Genomic DNA, 20,937 nt, shown 5'->3' with positions numbered 1-20,937 from the left:
ATCTCAGGTCTTGCTAATTTTACTTTGCTGGGCACAAGGGCACTGACCTCGTCATTTTCTTTGGCACAGTTGCAGAGTGTGGTTTCTGAGTACCTCCCTTGTTAACCCAAATGGGAGCAACAGCACTAATAAAACATCTCTATGACCACGCTAAATCATTTCTAATGACCCTGCTCTCTATTGATTTGGAAATTAAAACTAATTGGACAGAAGGACTCAGAGGAGTGGTTGAGTGCCATGATTTAGAGACTGCCAGAACAGGAGAGTAAGGAGAGAACAATGGCCAAATGGCAGCATAGATGGACAGAGATTTGAACAGACTTATCACCAAGGAAGATGGGCACATAATCACAGGAAGAGATGCTCAGAGCCATGTCTTGAAATGCAAACTGAAGGCACAGAGAGGCGCTCATCATATTCTCCAGAATGATTACAGTCACAAGGTAACAAACCAAAGTAAAACTGTCCATACCAAGTGCTGGTGATATGCAGATAACTGAGATCTCACTGGTTGGGGTAGAGACAGAACGTGGGTACCCACTGTGAAAAGAAGCTTGGAAACTTTTGATTAATAAAGCAAACAACAAATATGCCATGATAGCTTGAAAGTGAAATGTCCCCCAAGGGCTCATGGTTTGAATGCTTGGTCTCTATCTGGGTGGTGTTAGTTTGGGAGGGTCTAGAAATTCTAGGGGTGGCCTCCATTTGGAGGGTATAAGTTATTGGGCAGGTTCTTAGGTGTGTATTATCCCTGTTCCCTTCTAGACTCATCCTCTGATATCTGTGTGCCAAGAAATGGAGAAGAGTCTCTATCATATGTTTCCATCACTCTGATGTCCTGCTTGGCTACATGGGGTTAAGAGACTATGAACTCTGAAACCATGACTCAAATCAAATAACTGTTGTCAGTTACTTGGCCATAGTAACAAAAAAGTTATCTACCTACCTATCTACCTAACTACCTACCTACCTATCATCTATCTACCAACCTACCCATCATCTATCTACCTACCTATCAACTATCTATCTATCTGCCTGCCTACCTACCTATATCATCTATCTACCAATCTACCCATCATCCATCCATCCATCCATCCATCTATCTATCTATCTATCTATCTATCTATCTATCTATCTATCTATCTATCCATCCATCCATCCATCCATCCATCCATCCATCCATCTATCCATCCACCTACCTACCTACCTACCTACCTACCTACCTACCTACCTAATTATCCATTCTCTCACCTATCCACCATCTCTTGATATAGTAACCCTCCTTGGTTTTGTGATCAGAAGCAACAGTATGTGTCCATATAAATACCAACCACAGCACTGTGTGCATTAGCGCAGAAAGAAAGCTAGGGAGACAGCTTAAGATACAGCTCAGGCTCAGCCATTTCAGCACGACTCTGCACTGTATGTATGATAAGGAAAGACCAGAAGCTATGCTTCTGACATGGAATAGATTGGATTCTTATCTCTAGAAAGAAGGTGCAGGTGATTCTTGCTAACATAAGCTAATCTGGTAACTCTAATTAGAGTAGTTGGTAAAATCTAACGGGTCCATCCAGATTTTTGTTTGGTGATGTTAAGTAGGGGTTGGACAGGGGAGTGAGCAAGGTGATATTTTCTTTTTCTTTTCTTGGCTCATGTGGTGGTATGTGTGTACCAGGCCTGAAAGAGCTATAGTCTAGTATTGTCTTCTCTCTCTCTCTCTCTCTTTCTCTTTCTTTCTTTCTTTCTTTCTTTCTTTCTTTCTTTCTTTCTTTCTTTCTTTCATGAAAGAAAACTAATTGGAGGAAGAGCACAGAGATGATTCAAGGCAGGAGAACAATAGGGCTTGAGCCTTGCTCAAACCATACACTTTCCTGTGTAGTTCTCAGTAAATTCTCTTCAGTTATGATGTAATTTTGTGGGGTTTTGTTACCTGGAACCTAATTCCTCTGCACTCATCTGCATGTAGGACTGAAGATGGATCTGATGTCAAGAGAAAGGAACAGCCTGCGAAAGGGTGGTACTACCAGGATCAGAAAACAAAAAACACCACCCAAGGACACAGCCTCTTGTATGACTGTGGCATCTCAGAAGGGCTGCTTGTGTTGAAGGGCTTCCTGCTCTCCCTCCCCAGAGCCAGCACTGGTATAAGTAGAGCTGAGCCTGAGGATGGGGCTCTTGCAGTTTAAGCCACTCACTCCTCTCATCTAATTGGACTGGGTCTAGGGTCTGGATCTGCCTTCTGTCTTCTATTGCCTGCAGCCTGCAGGACTTGCCAAGGAACCTCTACCTTCCCAGGTAATAGAATACAGGTGATAGAGTTCTCTGCGGCCCAGTCTTTGCCTGGGTCCAGCCCTGCATCTTGCATGCTACTTTCTTGCCTCTGACAGGACCAAACATGAATTCATCCTACCCCAGAGGAGGCCTCAGATCCTTAGTTCTCCAGGGGTCATTTCAGCTCTTTTTTTGTCCCACGATCTCCCTATTTACAGTGGAAAGTTGGCCTCCAACACCAGATTTTGAATCAGTGGGCTGCAGCTTTAATTTATAGTTCATAGTCCCTAGCCAATTAGGGGAAACAGAATTGATTCCCAGAACTGAAACGTGACAGAAGATGCGTTTGCTTTCGTCTGGAGAGCAGTAACCTGGGAATTAGTGGACACAGGAGACAGTGTGTTTTCCATTATGTTCCTCAGCCCAAATCTCAATTATTGGCGAAGGAAGGGCTCAGCTGTGGAAGATGTTTTTGGATTAAAATAGAGGCTTCTAGATGTGCCTCAGTTGTGCCAAGTGCTTCCACTCTCCATGACAGGTTCCCACTGTCTTGTTGCTATGACCATACCTTGCATTGCTTTAAGTCCTACACCCCAAATTTCTCAAGGACACACAAAAATCTCAGCCTCATAAATAAGAGTACAACAGTTATATCCGGCTCTGTAATCAGAGGCTCCCCACGTGGATAATGTAGTCAGCAGACCCCCTCCTTTCAAAGCTCTAGGGTTCATTTCCTAGCCTGTTGAGAAGGATAACACTATCTTGTACCTTAAAACTCAGTGAGTGCATCCATACCAATACCCATAGGGCATTGTTGGATGTGGTATCTGAATAAGCTCACTGAATAGCAACTATTATTTTTATTTTTATTTTGCACCCTGGGATGGTTTTTTAATACGAGTTGTGAAGCATGTAGTTTTAAGTGAAAGGTTTTCTATTTAATGAAGCTATGACCTCAGGCAGAATGAACTATCAGTCACTGTTAATTTGTACTTTTCTCCCCAGAGGTTTCAGTACATCACATGCTGTATATATCTTATTTACTTTAAATACCTTATTAAAAAATTACACATATGAGTCTGTGGCAGTACAGTGTTTGCCAGGTATGTTTGATGCCCTGGGTTTGATACCTAGCACCAAGTAAAGAAATTTTTAAGAAAAGTTTTAAAATATTTTTTTTTTTTACAATTTTTCATTTTCCAAAAGTGATCCAACTTTCAAATATGTCAATTTAGCCAAGGAGATAGCTTGGCTGCTAAAGGACCCCCTCACAAGCATGCAGAGCTGAGTTTGGGTAGTCACTGTGTGTCACAGTGCACATCTGTAATCTCAACATTAGGAGAGCAGAGGCAGACAGTCCCACTGAGTTGATGAGCTCCGGGTTTAGTAAGAATCAAGTGGGGAGTGATTGAGACCCCTGATGATGACCTGCAACGTCCATACACACAAGATCCCTCACATACACATGTACATACCCACACAAATACCCACACACACATTCACATGTGGACACACATCCACACAATAATAATAAATTTTTGTACAAAAAATATTATTATTTGTACAAAATAGTCCAAAATGCTAACTAAACACAAGGAATAACATACATTTACATATTACAAAGAACATTCTTAAATATTATATAATGTACAAGTAGCCCTGTATGAATATTGTACTTATCCTAAGATTTTTCTAGCCTTTATGCAAATTTACCAATTATATCATGAGAATAATAGTTTCAGCAAATTCATACTAAATTGATATACTTGAAAGGAAGATCAACCACTTTTGGAAAAATGAAAAAATATAAATATCCTTTAAAACCTTTCCAGAATATGTATTTATTTTGTCCTAGGGATCAAACCCAAGGTATCAGGTGCACTAGGTGAACACTGTCCTGACACAGATTCATAGCTGTAATTTCTTAGTTCATCTCGTCCTCATGCGTGTACCCATCAGTGGTGTTGAAGATGGGATCTAAACAGCTTAGCTTATTTTGAAGCCTTAGTCTTGTTTCTCAGCACATACACTCTGGACCCATCCCCATCATGCTACCTTTACCATTTCAGTTCCTTCCACTAGGCAACTCTGGCATCTCTTTGCCTGGGGTTTTCTCTGGGTTCCAAGGTCCACCCTGACTGTGGCCACCCAATAAGCTGGAGTGTGGAGGGATTCGTGTTTCTTACAGCGTGGAATGGGATGTGGAAGTTGGTGGATAAGTACCCCAGCTCTCTTGCCTCTTCTATGAGATCACTGAATACCTATAAAACAGTCCCCACAGATGAATAAAATCCCAGTTGCTGCTAGTGATAACGTGTTCATTAATGCTTTTGTCTGCAGCTTTCTTTTCCATCTTACCTCCTCAATGTCTTGCCAGTATTCCCTAGGGCAACCTTTTAAATTAACTACTTGTACTTGACCACTTGCCTAGCATCTTCTTCTGGGATATTCAAATGAAGGCAAGCTTCCACTGGGATGTATAACCTCTTGGTGTTGCTCTGTTTTGTGAAAATGAGCCAGCTTAGACAGGGCGCTATTTGAAGAAAGGCAAACCTAGCCAAGATTAGCTGGACCTCGCCAAAGAACATCAGGGACACTCTAAGGATGCCAGAAGCCAATGTGGGAGCTTTTATAACAAACCAGAGCCATCTGCCAGGCTGTAATAACCAGAATATGAAAGTCCTAATCTGGGATACAGTTAAACTGTTTACTTTCTGTTTGTGGTTATGTATTTAAAGCTTAACATGCTTTGAATGGTGGATTTAAATTCATAAGCACATTGTTTTACAAAATTGGCACTGAGTCCTTTTAATGCAATATGCAAAATAGAGCGTTTCGTCAAGACCTGGATATTTTCACTTCATTGTTATTCTTCTTTGTTCTTAAGGAAAAACTGGGAGGACCAGAGCTCTGTAAATGTCTTGTGGGATACCCAGAACCACTCTCGAAGCCACTTTCTAAGAAGCAATTTCCTCCTGTCCCATAAAAAACTCCACAAACCACCTCAGGCGAACACTGAGGACATCGGGTATGTTTGCAAACTGCAAATACAGCAGACATTCAATTACACTGAATTCATCAAAACCCTAATTGAGACAGGAGCTCAAACCCTACAGCTTAATTACTTTAATTTTAGATGGGTGTCAGACTTCCTCATGTCCTTTATGCTGAAATGCATTAGAGAGAGGCCCATGGGTGCGTGCTGCAAATTCTCCCAGCCAAGACAAAGAGCAGAACAGCATAAATAATAATGCCAAGTGAGACCCGTGATTAGATTTATTAATCATTCAATTCCCCATTTCTGCCCTTTGTCATGACATTCTATAGCAACAACTCTGCTGTCTGGGAATATGAGGTTGGACAACTCCTACTTCTTGCTGATAACTTTTTCTACCACTCAAGAGACTACCTAGGACTAAGCACTAGTCCTCTGATATCATTATGTTAACCTATCATTTGTTTTCATTTACAAGACCTTCTGCCTGCCCTCTCTGCTCCCCCATTCTTTCTCTGATGGGAGCTATAGACACCTCTATCAATCATTCCATCAACTCAGTGGCCAAACCTTCCAGGGTGATGTAGGGTGGAATCCAGTAGTGAGGACCTCGGGATGAATATCCCAACAGTTGATAAAAGTATCTAACTTGTTTTGACTTCCCTTACAGACCAAGTACTATTATTAGTGTTAAACATGTTAGGCTTCATCACCATGGCAACGCTCTGAAGTAGATGTGCTTATACCCACTCTATAGATGAGAAGGATCAGGCTTCAGTAGCTAAAATAACTTCTCCAAAGTCCCCCAGCTAGCAAACAGCAAAGCAAGAATGCAATCCCAGTTCAATCTGATTCTTTGGCCCATGTTCCTCCTCAAATAGTCTGTGTCTTCTGTAAAGATGTGAGGCAATCTACAAAAGCGGCAAGTGGATGGCTTTGGAAATCTCTAAGTAGGCACAGGATTAAAAGGAGAAGAAAAGAAAAAGAAAAGAAAGAAAAAGAAGGAAGCTATAGCTAGGATCACACTATTCCCAGTAGAAGCTCTGCTTGTCACCTTTCTCTAGTGGGGCTGTGAGACCAGCCAGCAAAGTCCTGGAGAAGGGGTAGGAAGATGGATGCCAACAACCTGTGCAGCATCCATGGTATCCTAGCCAAGCTTGTGACGAGTGGTGCTACTGTTGAAGTACACGGCTGGCTCGAATACACTGCATTTCATTTCATAAGTAATTAGCTGTGTGGCCCTGAGTAGACATCACCCAGCCATTTGCTTCATTTCTTTACATTATCTCTTTGCCTCTGGGCTTGCTTCAGAATCAAGCTGCAGGTACAAATGACTAATGAACTAATGACAACACTAATAACGGCCCGGCTAATAATCATACTGCTAATGGTGACAATACTAATTAAGAAAGTGCTAACAGCAACAGCATCTGCTGGTGTGACTATTATTCGTCTCTGGAAGGCAGCGATGAGCTGGTCAGGCAGGATAGAGCCAGGCGAGAGCAACGGCAGTAAAGGCAGGCACTCGGCTCATTCTTTTGGCACTAACTACCTATGTAGGAGCAGTCAGGAACACTACAGTGTACACCCATTAACCTTAACACAATGGGTCATGGGGAAAGCAGAAAATATTTAGCCTAGTGAGTGAGCCAGACCTTAGTCATCATGAGCAAATCCTGGACTCTCTTATCAGAGCTAGCCTGTCCACCAGGGAGCCCTGGAGCTAATGCTCGCTAAGATCAAGGTGTCCTTCTGCCTGTTGCTTGGAAGGAACAAACGCAACAGGCAGAGAGGGCAGATCAGTCAGCATGTAAATGGGGACGGTTACAATGGGCCATGGAGACCAGCAGTGAATTTTATGGGAACTCTTGAGTGTACATTCGAGAGACTGACATCATGGCATGCTCAGCCGCTTCTGAGAGACACAGAGGCCTGACACACTTGAGAGAGAAGCTCACCAGGATTGGACTTTACACCAACCAGACACTTTCCACAGGACACAGCACAGACCGCACTGAGGTTCCTGATCAGGTGAAGTGGATTTCGGCTCCCTCAATATTTTAAGTAGAGTCACATCTAGAATAGTAGAAATAGGTTTTTCTAGAAGATACTGAGTCTTGGGTGTTTTGTCAGAGAACTGTGGATCTCATTTCTAATGACTATTTCTCTGAGGAACCTAGGCTCTGAGAGCCACAGGGAAGCTGTATGCCCCACTCTAACCTTGGCTTCAGGCTCTAACCTTGGCTGCCCAATAGTCTCACACTCTGGTGACTTCTGAACAAATCCCTGAGACTATTAGAGAGATAACAACATTTAGAAAGGACAGTGGCTCTGCCAGGATGCTCCATGGCATTAGAATGGACACCTGAGGTTGACTTGGGTATTCAAGGCTCCTCTAGACTACAAAAGCTCTAGCCTGCAGGAAGAAAGGCAACACCCTGAACTGTGACAACGATGAATTCTTTAAGTAGAAAATTTTTTTTTCTTCTTTTATTTTCCGACTTTCTCATTTATCTCATTTCCTCTGAGGCACCACACATTCTAGTGTGGATCAGTAGCTCTCAAAAGGAGGTGTGTGGGGAAGCACTTTCAAGCTCACAGTTAACATTGTTAGGCTTGCTAATTTCCTATGTGGAACTGGGGTTCAATAATCCATCAACCTGGAAACCAAGTAACAGTGGCTTCAGGATGGAGACCTCCAATCACACTGCCCAAGGTGCCAGTGTGGGTGAATTCCAACATGATGGTCCCTGCCTCGGCTCCATACTTCCATCTTCTCCACATCAAGTAGAACAAGGAGTTGCCAGTCCTACCTGCCCTGCAAAGAGCCCGCAGACGCCAATGATGCACAGGATGTTGAACACGGCAGAGCCCACGATGGTGCCAACTCCCACATCACCCTTTGTGATGAAGACTCCTGAAACACAAACCAACACCAATCTGGCTATAGTGGTCCAGCTGCATCCCAAGGACATTGGAAGGACATCTCCTAGTTCTAGACTATGCTGAGGATCCAGAGGAAATAGGCAAGCTTTGGAGGGAGTTTTTGAACCCAGAGGTTAGACTTTCCCTTAGTAGCAACATCCCTGGGTCTAGAAAAAGTTCACACACAGTTAAAGCAGTGAATGGCCACAGCAGAGTGGAAGGTTCTGTTTGGGATCTAGGAAGTTAATTTTTTATAAGTGGAAGACAACTCAAATTTGAGGACCTTCTTCCCTAGAACCCCTTTCTCTTATATAGGTAAGGGCTGAGACATTCTCTTAGCATCACCTACCTATGACTGACGTGAACAGCTCTGGGGCCGAGCTGCCTGCTGCCATGAATGTGGCTCCTGCCACATCTTCACTGAGGTGGAGGCGCTGCATGGGAGCAAAGACAAGACAGGTGAGGTGGGATTTTTCCTTGGGAAACACATGCTGGGGCTCCTGAGGTCCTAAGCACGGGGACTTCAGAAGGACCCAGGGGCTGGGTTCAGTCCCTCACTATCCCTCCACTCAGAGCCTGGCTTCTCCTGCTCTCTGCTCAGCATCCTCACTTGCAAGATCAGCAGGGACTACATGATTCCCATTAGCCAATGTCCCTACAGAAGATTTAGGAGTCTGTAACCCAAATCCATCAAGGGGCTGTGGAGTTGATAACCAGGAGGGTGGAGTAGCGAGTCGAGAACATCCTGGACAGTGGCGGACAGTCATTTTCTTTCTAATGGCAGCTCTGTTCAGCTCCCTTGGTGTCTGCAGACACTGATTTTAGAAGAGATGTGTGTGTGTGATCTAGAGTTGTGTGCAAACGCCATGGCTGTTGTAGTGCTTTTGAATAACTTCAATCTCATAGCCGCCAGTTTGTGAGAGGTAAGTAGATCCAGGGAGTCGCTGTCCTTAAGCACACTCCAAACCCTCGACCTTCAAACTCTGGGTAGCACGTCATGAGAGAAGACTTGAGACAGACTAGAAAATAATGCAGCCCATTTCCCCCAAATCTCAAGTCACCCTGTTGGTTAAACCGGAAGGTGGTTTTCAAGAACACAAGATAAATGTACATGAGAGGCTGATTGGTGTGTTTGGCTTTCCGGCATTCCACCATGGCCCAGAAAGTAAGCTGCCAGCGGTTGGGAAGCAGCCAGTTCCCTTCGGGCATCAGGGCAGAGACTTCCAGTTTCCATTGCCAGCCTTCTTTCTTTCTCAGCAGCACCAGTGGCTGCACTTCCATGCTTGGCCACACAGAGGCAGTGTGGCCTTGGAGGTGGTTCTGATAGAGGCATGCTTGTTGGGATCCTGGGTTCCTTGGCTCTACACTTACAGTTGAGGTTCTCATGGGGTACCGAGGAGACCCTGAGATGGTACCTCAGCACTAAAAACCTTGGCTGGTGGGGAAGCCCCAGCACTGGAATCTCAATAGATGTGGATGGCGGGAAGACAACAAGCCAAAAATGAGCTCCCAGAATCGCCTTGAGTTGCTGTGCTTCCCTTCCAAGATCTATGGACTGGTAGTAATTGTTGGCTTATGAGGCTTGGCCATATGTCCAGTTTCACTCTTGCTTCCACATCTCCTTCCTTTCCACCCTCCTTTATGCCTAATACACTCCAGCCTGGCAATACTGCACAGGCCTCTTAGAATCACTAGTCACGAGGTCCTCTTGCTTCTGCACTGCTAGCGGCTATGATGAGGGCCAGGGAGAATTTTCCTAAGCTTCATCCAGAGTGGAGAATAATTCACCACAGCTGGACACCCTGGGCTCCCCATGAACAACAGGTCCTGTCATTCTCATTTAGATCCAGTGGCTAAGGTATTCTCTGCTTGTTCCTGAATGAGCCCTTTCCTTCAGGCCCCTTTGGTCCACACAACCCTGCAGGGCAGAATCTATCACTTGATTCCTTTTGTCTGCACCAAGTCCCCACTGGCTTCATCCAACTGTCTATGAATGCAGTTGAGATCAGTGGGGTTGGTTAGTCATACTCAAATCCAAGCGGTGTTCAAATTTCATATAACATACTGCAGTGTTTGCATATAACAGATACATTTTCCCATGTTCTGTCAATCATCTCTAGATTGCTAATAATCCCTAACACAATGTAAATGCCATGTAAAAACCTGTATTGTCCGGGGCATGCCAATAAGGAGGACTCTCTGTATCTGCTCCATACTGATCCAAATTTTTTAAAAAAAGTTTGATCTCCTAAGCATAGTGGTGCATGCCTTTAATCCCAGCACTCATTCAGAGGCAGGCAGATCTGTGAATTCAAGGCCAGCCTGATCTATACAGTGAATTCCAGGACAGCCAGGGCTGCACACAGAGACCCTGTCTTGAAAAACCAAACCAAACCAACCAACCAACCAACTAAACAAACAACCCTCCACCCCCAAACCCAAAACAACCACAATAGAAAGGGTTGGATCGGTTTGACCAAGGTTGAATGCCTGGCTGTGGAACCTATATGGAGAAGGTGGAATGTTGTGGGTTACTCAGTGGTTTCTAAGCCCACAAATGGCCAGAGCCAGGCTGTGCACTCCCTAGTTTCCTTCCCAGTCTTTGGCAAGCAGCTTAGCTGAGGAAGAGCCTAGCTCAGTGTTTACAGTACTTAGAGTGGGCAGTCTCTCTCCCCCACAGCCCAGGAGGCCCCATTACTGCTTTCATGGCTTCCCGGGTGTCCTACTCTTGACATCTGATATCCTTGTGCAAGCAAAAGCTTCTGACCAACCTCAGGCTGCTACCTCATGACCAAGAACGCCGCCACCCTCCTCCCCTTGCTGAGTCTTCACTTGTTGACTCTTTCTGAAACATCTTTCTGTCTTTGCTTCGGTGTAGCAGAGTCTGAGTCTGTCTATTTACTGTAGACAAAGGACTCTAACACTTTGTGGGTTCCCTCATGCAACCTCATGGCTGTCTAAAATTTAGTGACTCACCTGGCCTGTTGTTGTCATATTGGCTCCTTTCTCTTTTCTGCTTAACGTTTTTTCCTGACTTGAACTTGATCCCCCTCCAAGCTATGACTTATTGTGTAATGTGAATTTCTTTCTAGAATCATTTTTCACCAAAGTCTAAACAGCATCTCCTTGAACATCTCCGCTTAGCCCTAGTTAGTCTGGGAGCAAGCGCTGAGCATACACTATCACCTCTCTGCAAAGAGATTAGGGAAAGAAAAGGTGGTACAGAGTCCCAGGCTAGGAAATCCTGCTAAGCTGCAAGAGGGTGGTCCTGTATCACCACCACCCTCCATCCTGTGAAAGGATGGAGCTTCAGAGTTGGCCACAGGTTCTCAGAAGACAAACACAGGCTCTCAAAGGAGATAAAAACTTTGTTACAGGCATGCCAGGAGTCCAGCAACTAGGATGGCTTTAAGTACATGGAGCTGCACTCAGAGATAGCCATGGGGCATGGCATGATTTCTTGTCAACTACTTTGCTCCTAAAACTGGACTGGGTTGGGAACAGGGAGCATTCTCAGAAAGGAGGCTCTTCATCTGCATTCCTTCTCCCTGGATAGCTGTGGAACACAGAGGCGGAGCCAGTTTTGACAAAAACCTGTTGTAAGTGGTTGCAGACTTGCAATAGGTAAGAAGATGACCCAGTGGTAAGCTCAGACTGACCTGGACTCCATTCCTAAATAGCTGTATGGCCACTGGTGGGATGCTCTGAGTCCCTACATTTTTGCTTCTTGATTCCTAGAGGGAAGCTAACTGTGGTTACCTGGTAGAATCCTAGACGTGGTTAAAGAGAGAATAGGCACATTTAACCCATACTGACTTACCTACACAGCCAACTTCCTGCACCCCAGGACCCAGTCAAAACAGTACCTTTATCCCATCAAACATTTTCTTTCCTTCTTAGCTTTTTGTAAAGTCTCACTGTACTCTCTTCTGTCCTGCCAGCTATTTGGTTTTTTTCTCTCTAGAAGGATGTGTGTGTCCTCAAAAGTTCTATGTGTTTCCTTATTGGAGGGTACAAGTTGATGGCTGTATTGAATATTTCTGGGATGCAATAAATACCTTTGTTACTGACAACAAAAGAAACTTTTCTGGAAAAAGGCAGAGCCATTTTGCTTTGTGTAAGTGTGAAGTAACAACTGTTGGTAAGTGGGCCCTGTGTGTGCTCTTCAGTCACTGACACAACTAACCATGGGTGGAAAACCAAAGTGAACCTGTATTCTCACTAAACATGAACAAGCTTTTCCTTCATCATCTCCCTCCGAGGAGTCTACTCTGACAGATCCTTCCATCCACTGACATTGTGCGTCCTCTAGATATGGTTTGAACTTGACAGTCCTCCACTACTCCAGTAAGAAGGGAGTTGACCATCTGAGGACTTGGAAACCACCTGCCATGAATACTGAAGGAGCGCAAGTGCCCCCACTAAGGACTGAATGTTTTCTTGCCTTTGACACAAGGTGAGCCTATTCCCAGGCTGGATCACTGCACTCGTGTCCCCACTAGAGTACAGTGCATTTCGGGTGCCATTTTACTTTCTTTAATCTACTGTCACTGCAAAGAGGAACACACTTCCGTGACCTTTCTAGGATCAGTGTGCAATGACTGCTTATCCCTAAGTACAAAATGAACAAAGTCCAAGGCTTGGAAGAAACAGCTTAGGTTAATAATCTTCCACGTGAGGTTTGCAGACCAGCATCCTCAGCATCCCCTGGGACCTGATTAGATAGATAGATTCTGGCCACATCCTCTGGTGGTGGTTGGAACCTAGTGAATCAGGTACTGTGGGTAGAGCAAGATGGGGCCACAAAGCTTGATGGATACTGGACTTCCTGGAAACTCGGATAATGAATTACAAACAGTAGATCAAAGAAAATGCAAAGCTTGCACATAAGAAAACTAGATCTCAGAACAGTGGGATGAAAGTGAAGAGGAATGAGAGCTTTCTTGTTAGGGTGAGCATTAAAGAAACCTTTTTAGGTTCATTTATTCAGTGTGTGTGTGTGTGTGTGTGTGTGTGTGTGTGTGTGTGTGTGTGTGTGTGTGTGAACATTTAGTGAAGGTACTAGGGTACACATGTGGAGATCAGAAGACAGCTTGTTGGAGTCTGTTTTCTTCTTCCACCTTATGAGACCTGAGGGTTGAACTCAGGCCATCAGACTTGGCAGCCAGTGCTTGATCCATCCTGCCGACCCCTGAATATTTGTTTTTAAACTTGCTGTTCACCCTGGCATTATCTATGATAATGGGTACAAAATTCACAACAAATACTCTGTGCCCAGCTCTCTTGCCCCAGAGCCTGCCAGGCATCCACCCAGAGTATGAACAGAGAGGGAAGAAATGATGGAAAGAGAAGTAGAAGGAACGATACGGAACAAGAAGCAGCAGAACTGAAAAGCGGGAGGGGGATAGAGCCCAACATAGAGATGATACTCCAGGCCTGGGGTGCTGACTGTGGGTTTAACACACAGGGAACCAGGGTTATTTGAAAAACTATTTACCTACAAGGAACACACAGCTTTGGTCTTGTCATTATTCCCTAAGCAACAGAGTATAGCATCTGTCTCCACAGGATTTATGTGGTTGTTTGCAAATACTGCCCCTTTCTCCATGCACTTCACATGCTAGAGTGTCCACAAACTATGTGGACAGTCTGGAACTATTCCCATGGATATGCAGAGAAGACTAGCACTAGCAGTAATGATGGATGCAGTCGGGAGAGCTGGTGAGGTGGGTTAATTCCTAGCCATCCACCACCCTCTGAAGTGTTAAGCAGACTGACTGAGTCAATACTGTCCTTTCTCAGGCACTCAGGTCCTTAATATCTTTGACTCTCCAGGACCTTGGAGATGGGACTAGAACATGCCAGACCAGAGTCCCCATCCCAGGCCTCTCTCAGGCACACTGGGAATATACCTGCACATACCTCACAGATCTTTTCCAAGGATGGGACGAAGAAGTCATCGCACACAATGGCCAGCGCATAGAACATGTACATGGCCTGGAAGAGAGCAGAGGAGAAAGCATTAAGAGTCAGGGAGAGCCGAGGGCAAAGGGTTTGATCATCTTTTTCTTCAATTCATCTCTTATCATAAACTTAGCTTCTTATTCAGAGTAAGGACAAAGTCTTTGCAATTCCTGAAAGAGCTGTAGTCTTGCTTTAGCTTCTCCTTTTACCTCACTACCTCCAAATTGTCTCTTGTCCCCCTTCTGAGATGCCAAGAGGACCATGGACACCTGCCTCAGGGCATTTGCACTCATTTCTTCTACCCAGAGCTGCTGAAGAATATATCTTCTCTGATATACCATTGTTTCACTCCACCATGCTTTGCAAATGCCAGCCTGACTCCCTGACCACCTTTCCCTCTGTATCCCCTCATCTTGCCTTTTTTTTTGGGGGGGGGGTTAGGTTATAGGTTAACTCCATCAGCCTGTTGTCAGTTTCCATCACCAGAATTTCATGAAGACATGAGCTTCCTCTTGTAATTACTGTTACATCCTCCATCCCATGGCTGGCCTGAAAGTACCAGTAGCTGAGCTTACTATCTGGTTCCTGCAAGATAGCCTGTGCAAATGTGCTTCCACATCAGGGGCAGCTATCACTAGGGCATTCCTAGAATTTCACCTTCTAGTCAGAGATCATCCTTTCCTTTATTTGAGGTATCATCTCAAAGATTGACCTCTTTTTTTTTTTTTTGGCTCCAGTGTTGAGTGACCACCCATCACACACCTCTCACTTCTTCAGGGGACCCCAGCACCTTCCCATATTCACAGTGCCTTGGGTAGATGGTGTCTTACCTTTTCTCCAGGATTACATATGGATTACAATAGGTGTGTAGTATTCCTAGTGGAGACGGCTATTGGTTCAGAGGGAGGCACATGACTTAGACCCACTCAATCAGATAAAAGGAAAGAGTTACCAACTTTTCAAAGAGAGATGTTTCTCACCCTCTGTTGCTAGCTGTGGAGAAGTGTGGGATCCTTAGTCTTAGAGTGTCATTATGGAGCCACAGATCATACAGTATTAGAACCCACAATACCTCTGGACTCCAGAGTATACCAGCAGCATCGCTGGGGCAGTTTGATTTGGAATATTCTAGTATTTGTAACCTAAAGTGTTTTCCAGTACTGGCTCAATCTCCAGAATTCCCACTAGTATATTTATTACTGCCTTTTATCACGTTTTCTCACTGATTACTATTTCACAGCATGGGCCCCCAGTCACACAGGGCACAGCATAAGACCCAGGCCAGAAACCAGAACATGCCATTTCTTGTCACAAAGTGATCAGTGGGTAGGAAGGCCACGCAGTGATTTACAGAATATAAATACCCCTCAAGCCTGTAGCTACCAGAGATAGCAGTTATATATAGAGAGCCTGATAATGGTGTTACCACATTAAGAAGCTGAACCAACAGGAACAACAGGTACATATGCACACCCGTGCACACACACACCCACACACACCCATACACACGTGCACACACCAACATCATGTGAACACTGCTCTCAGCTCAGTGAACATTCCAGTTTCCTGAGCCAACACTCTGCTTTTTGCACTTAGCCTGTTAGTGGAGTTTCTGTTGCTTTCAGCTTTCTTTCCTGAGGTCTGTGCTACAGTCCTAGCTGGGAATGATCTCAGGCTTTTGACTCTTGGCCAGTGCACTAATTTCATCCCCTGGCTTCCCTTGTATGCACTTGACTTTTTTCCATGTGTATGTGGTCCTTCTCTCCCACAGGACAGGGAGAGTCTCAAGTACAATGTAATACTCCATTTTGTGGAAATGTGACACAAAAGCACAAAGAGGAAGTGTCCCAAACTGCAGACTATGCTAAATTACCAAAACCTACCAAAGTACACCACAGGGGATCGTTAGATCAGCTGTGACTCATCATTGCTTGCAATGCTGTCAAGAAGCTGGTGTGGATAGGTATTTAGTGATAAGAAAATATATCTGCACTACACTATTCTATGAACACATTAAAAATTAGTCTCTCTCTTTTCTGATCCACCATCGTGGGTGGAGCCACTGCCACAATGCAGATTTTTGTGAAGACCCTTACGGGGAAAACCATCACGCTTGAGGTTGAACCCTCAGACACTATAGAAAATGTAAAGGCCAAGACCCAGGATAAGGAAGGAATTCCTCCTGATCAGCAGAGGCTGATCTTTGCTGGTAAGCAGCTGGAAGATAGCCGGACTTTGTCTGACTACAACATTCAAAAGGAGTCCACCTTTCATCTGGTATTGAGACTTCAGGGTGGTGCTAAGAAAAGGAAGAAGGAGTCTTACACCACTCCCAAGAAGAACAAGCATAAGAGGAAGAAGGTTAAGTTGGCTGTGCTGAAATACTGTAAGGTGGATGAAAATGGCAAAATTAGCCGACTTCGTCGAGAGTGGCCTTCTGATGAATGTGGTGCTGGAGTTTTCACGGGAAGCCACTTTGACAGGCACTGCTGTGGCAAGTGTTGTCTGACTTTCTGCTTCAACAAACCAGAAGACAAGTAGCTGTGTATGCATTAATAAAAAGAAGGAACTCAAAAAAACATTCAGTCTCTCCTTTGTTATTTTGTTTGTGTGTGTGTGGACTGACTCACACACATAAGAACATTTGCATATGAGTTTGTCATGCTGTCAAATTAATAGCCATATTTCTTAACCGGAATGAATCTGCCTATCTTATAATCATAAGCCATCTTTTCCCCTTTAACCCTAAATTTGCATGTCATGTGTGATTTATATTGGTAGTAGAAAATTTTAGAGGTGATTTTTTTTTATACTTGGCTGACCTCTGAGAAGCCAGGAAGGTAGCACCCAGAAAAGGCTCTAAAATAATTTTTTTATTGCTTGATACAATCTATACACAAAATCATTTGCCCATAGCAGTTTTGAATATGTCAAATAAAAAAAATTAATGCTGTATTATACAGCTCTGTGGATCAGCCAGAAATACCTCCCCAAACTGTAATAGACTCAAACCCTCTTTTGCTGTGTAACTTGGCTGATCCAATGACATGCAGGTTTTAACATTATCCTTGAAAGGACATCCAAATTAAGTAATTGAAATACAGAGCAACACATCTGTGGATTAACCAAGACCTAAATAAGCTGTCCATCACTGACACAGGCAGCTCATTGGAGCAGCTGGCATTGCTTGGAACTTCACGCACCCTCTCAGTAAGAGCATGTCCCCATATTAAGTATTGATCTTATTGCATGCCCAGAACCTCTATCCAATACTCTAACACAGAGCTGGGATAAGAAATGAACAGATCTGCCAAGCTCTCTGTGCTTTCTAGGGTGGAAACCTACTGTGGAAACCATACTGACTTTGGTTCATGAGACAGGGGAGGCGAGGTGGGCATAGACACTGTCAATCAGACATCCTATAACAAAGTACATCAGGGGATGCTATGAAGCCTGTGAGATATGTGGAGGCTCCTTGCCTTCTGTAGGGCACTTTAAGGCACCTGCGGAGCAGGAGTGAAGAAGAGGCTGCTTCTATGGCTACAATCCTCTGTAGATCTCTCCCATGAGACTCATGGAAAAGCAGGTTCCCACCAAGAAAATAAAGTGTCCTAAGAGAACAAAGGACCCCCCCCCCAAAAAAAAAAGGCTCAGAGTGCAGATGGTGCAAGACTCTTACAGGAGGTGGAATATCTATAGGGCTTTTCATACAGCTGGCAGGAATCTTTGCAGAAGACTAAGGCACTTTTGGATTCATTTGTACTGTCCTACATTTCCAAAGGATAGAGCATATCATTGAAGAGGAGAATAGTAACATTTGCCCCTGTTTGAGATCCTACCCCAGGTCCTTTACAGAACTGTCTCTCTTAGTTCTTCTGGTACTTGTAGGAGGCAAGCAGTCCTTGAGTTCATTTCTCAGACAATGCAGGGAGATATGACAAGCAAATGGCAAGGCTTAGATTGAACTTCAGGTCCTTCTCCACCCTTCTCTGAGCCCAGCTCCCTCTACACAGGTCTGGTCTCATTGGTGGTACCTCTGATTTAAAGCTTGCCTTCTGCTTTTCTGTCTCTTCCAACCTTGGGGAGAGAGGAACATGAGTCCCAGCCATCTACTTTAGGGCCACCTGTCAGGGTTGATGATACTCTTTCATGCCTTTTCTTTTAAAGGTTTTCTGTAAAATACAAGACAGATATGAACTCTGAACAAGCCAATGTGAGGCCTGGGGTGGAGATGATGGGCATACCGAGAGAAGGGGCAGATCATCTCTGGAGCTTTGGCTTAAATCTGAAGATCACGGGGTTCTTCTCTTCTTTGGAGCTTAGGGGAGCTGTCAGAGTAGGAACATGCACATAGCATTGTTTGTTCATAGTCGGGAATATGAATGGGTTTTGCTTATGAATCCAGACTCCCTTTTCCTGAATGGCAGCGACATCCACCAAGTATTTATATCTTCCATGTTCCAGGCTAGGCTGGCACAGAGTGATTTCTGTGACCTGGACAATCCCCGCCTAGCCAGTATCATTGCTGATATCTAGCAGAAGATTTCTGTAACGTGGGAGGATACCCAGAAAGGTGAAGGGGCACATTGACTCTCACTGTGTAAATTCAACTGACTCTTCTCACTTTATGAAGCCTCCAGTGTGGGACTAATCAGTGTCCATGCAGGTGGCCTACCATATTGTTTTGGGAGCATGTGGGGGAAAAAATGGGCAAAGGTGCCTGGGGGAAGGGACAATGCTCACAATCCATTCTTACTGTTGCAACAGTGGCCATGCTCTTGGGACATGGCCAAGCCAGCCCGCTGGAGGAAAAGACACAGGCAGCAGCGCCTTTCACTCTACTAATTCTTGCCAAGCCTGTCAGAGATCAGGAGACAAAATGATAACTCTCCAGTATAGAGCAGCTGCAACTGGCCAAGCCCAACCCAAGTTCAACAAATCAAGGAAACCCAAGGACATTTGAGTCAAGTGACTGGTTTTGTATGTGGCAATTGAGACACAGAAAAGGTAACAAAGATAGTCACAGTGACTGATTACCCAGAAGGCAGACTTTCAAACTTCTTAAGTGACAAAATGACACAGAAGAACCCCAATTATGGCGAGAAAACCTGAAAAAGGTGGAAAATGAGAAAATCACACTGTAGGACCCAGATGATGGCGAGAAACCCTGAAAAAAGTAGAAAGTTACAAAATGACACAGAAGAACTTCCAAGGACAGGGAGGACCACACCGTTTGTTTCCACTGATGTACATTTCATATGCTAAAAGAATATACTACTCAGAGACCACTAAGAAGTGAATTTGTGCCAAGAATGTCAAACTTTAGTTTTTAAAAAATTATTATTTTTTTTCTATTGAATTTTATTGGGTATTTTATTTGTTTACATTTCAAATGTTATCCCTTTTCCTGGCTTCCCCTCCAGAAGTCCCCTATCCCATCCTCCTTACCCCTGCTTCTATGATGGTGCTCACCCACCCACTTACCCACTCCTGTTTCCCCACCCTGGCATTCCCCTACACTAGGGCATCAAGCCTTCCCAGGACCAACGTCTCTCCTCCCATTGATGTCTGACAAGGCCATCCTCTGCTATATATGTGGCTGGAGCCATGGGTCCCTTCATGTGCACTCTGGTTGATGGTTTAGTTCCCAAACTTTAGTCTTTAAAGCGTTCTTTGTTCACTAATTTAATAGTATTGCATCAAGGCACCAACTCAAAGCTAGATGACCTGGTAGGTAGAAGCTCTAAGATTTAATGAGTCACTGTCATTTGACAAATAAGAATGATTGAGGTCTAGTTTGGAGAGCTGAAGACAGTGGCTTCCTGAGATCATAGGATTGAGTTCTATAACATGGCTGACACTGGTGGCTGTCTAACCACAGATCATTCATTTTGTTAATCTCGCAAATATAATCCTAATGTTGTGCTGAATAATGCCTTTATCTTTTCTAGTGTCCCTAGAACTAGCTATGGCTGTACGACACTGTTTTGGTCAATGTGAATAAGACACAGATGCAATTTAAGTCACCTTTTCTTCTTGCTTTGAAGTTTAATTGGACCTCTTAAGCCTCCAGTTCTGTTTTTTTATGAGTCCCAGTCAACTTTGGAACCATCTAATGAGACAGTACTTATCTTTAAGTTTTATCTCAAGAGCCACCTCTCCTATGAGGCCTTCTCTAGTCTCCTTTACTTCCCCTGCTCAACAGAACATCTACCACTATATACACTAGAGAGAAACATGGAATGGCAGAAGCTATTGTATAACTCTGAGGTAACAAATACAATGGTAGATTCCAACATGGTAAGGGTAGCAGAGACCCAAGAACACCAGTTTTCACTGTACTTGTTGCCTAAAACCCTATCCCTTTGTTCTTATTATGTGAGAGATGGAATCCCTTTTGTTTTAGTCTCCATTAGTTGAGGTTTCTACCCTGGACCCATGTTTCTCTCTAGTGTATATAGTGGTAGATGTTCTGTTGAGCAGGGGAAGTAAAGGAGACTAGAGAAGGCCTCATAGGAGAGGTGGCTCTTGAGTTGAAACTTAAGGATAAGTACTGTCTCATTAGATGGTTTCAAAGTTGATTGGGACTCATAGAAACAGAACTGGAGGCTAAAGAGACTGCTCACTGCATTTGTTAAACAATCATGAGGGACTAGGTTTATAGCACAGATTTCACATAAAAAGTCAGGCAAGGCATGGAAGTCATATTGTGAGAGTGGAGGAGGGGATGGGGCTGTGGGGGTGAAGCTTGCTGACTTCTGGCTTGGCTGCATGATCAC

At 44.2% G+C, this 20,937-nt stretch overlaps 1 protein-coding gene and 1 pseudogene across 1 annotated transcript in view; one reads left to right on the top strand and one right to left on the bottom strand.

Moving 5' to 3' along the window:
- Slc24a3 (solute carrier family 24 member 3) overlaps positions 1–20,937 on the bottom strand; it is a 465,352-nt gene that overhangs the window by 116,630 nt on the left and 327,785 nt on the right. Inside the window, exons 4-6 of the mRNA XM_021179490.2 lie at positions 14,117–14,191; positions 8,544–8,628; positions 8,083–8,186 (exon numbers count right to left, since the gene is read on the bottom strand). Coding sequence (XP_021035149.2) covers positions 8,083–8,186; positions 8,544–8,628; positions 14,117–14,191 — 264 coding nt within the window. The remainder of the gene's footprint in view (positions 1–8,082; positions 8,187–8,543; positions 8,629–14,116; positions 14,192–20,937) is intronic.
- Positions 16,229–16,699, top strand: LOC110311304 (annotated as a pseudogene).

This window comes from Mus caroli, chromosome 2 (genome assembly GCF_900094665.2).
Source record: "Mus caroli chromosome 2, CAROLI_EIJ_v1.1, whole genome shotgun sequence".
Classification (NCBI taxonomy): domain Eukaryota; kingdom Metazoa; phylum Chordata; class Mammalia; order Rodentia; family Muridae; genus Mus; species Mus caroli.
Note: the sequence above shows the minus strand (reverse complement) of the source record. Positions and strands in the feature narration are given on the sequence as shown.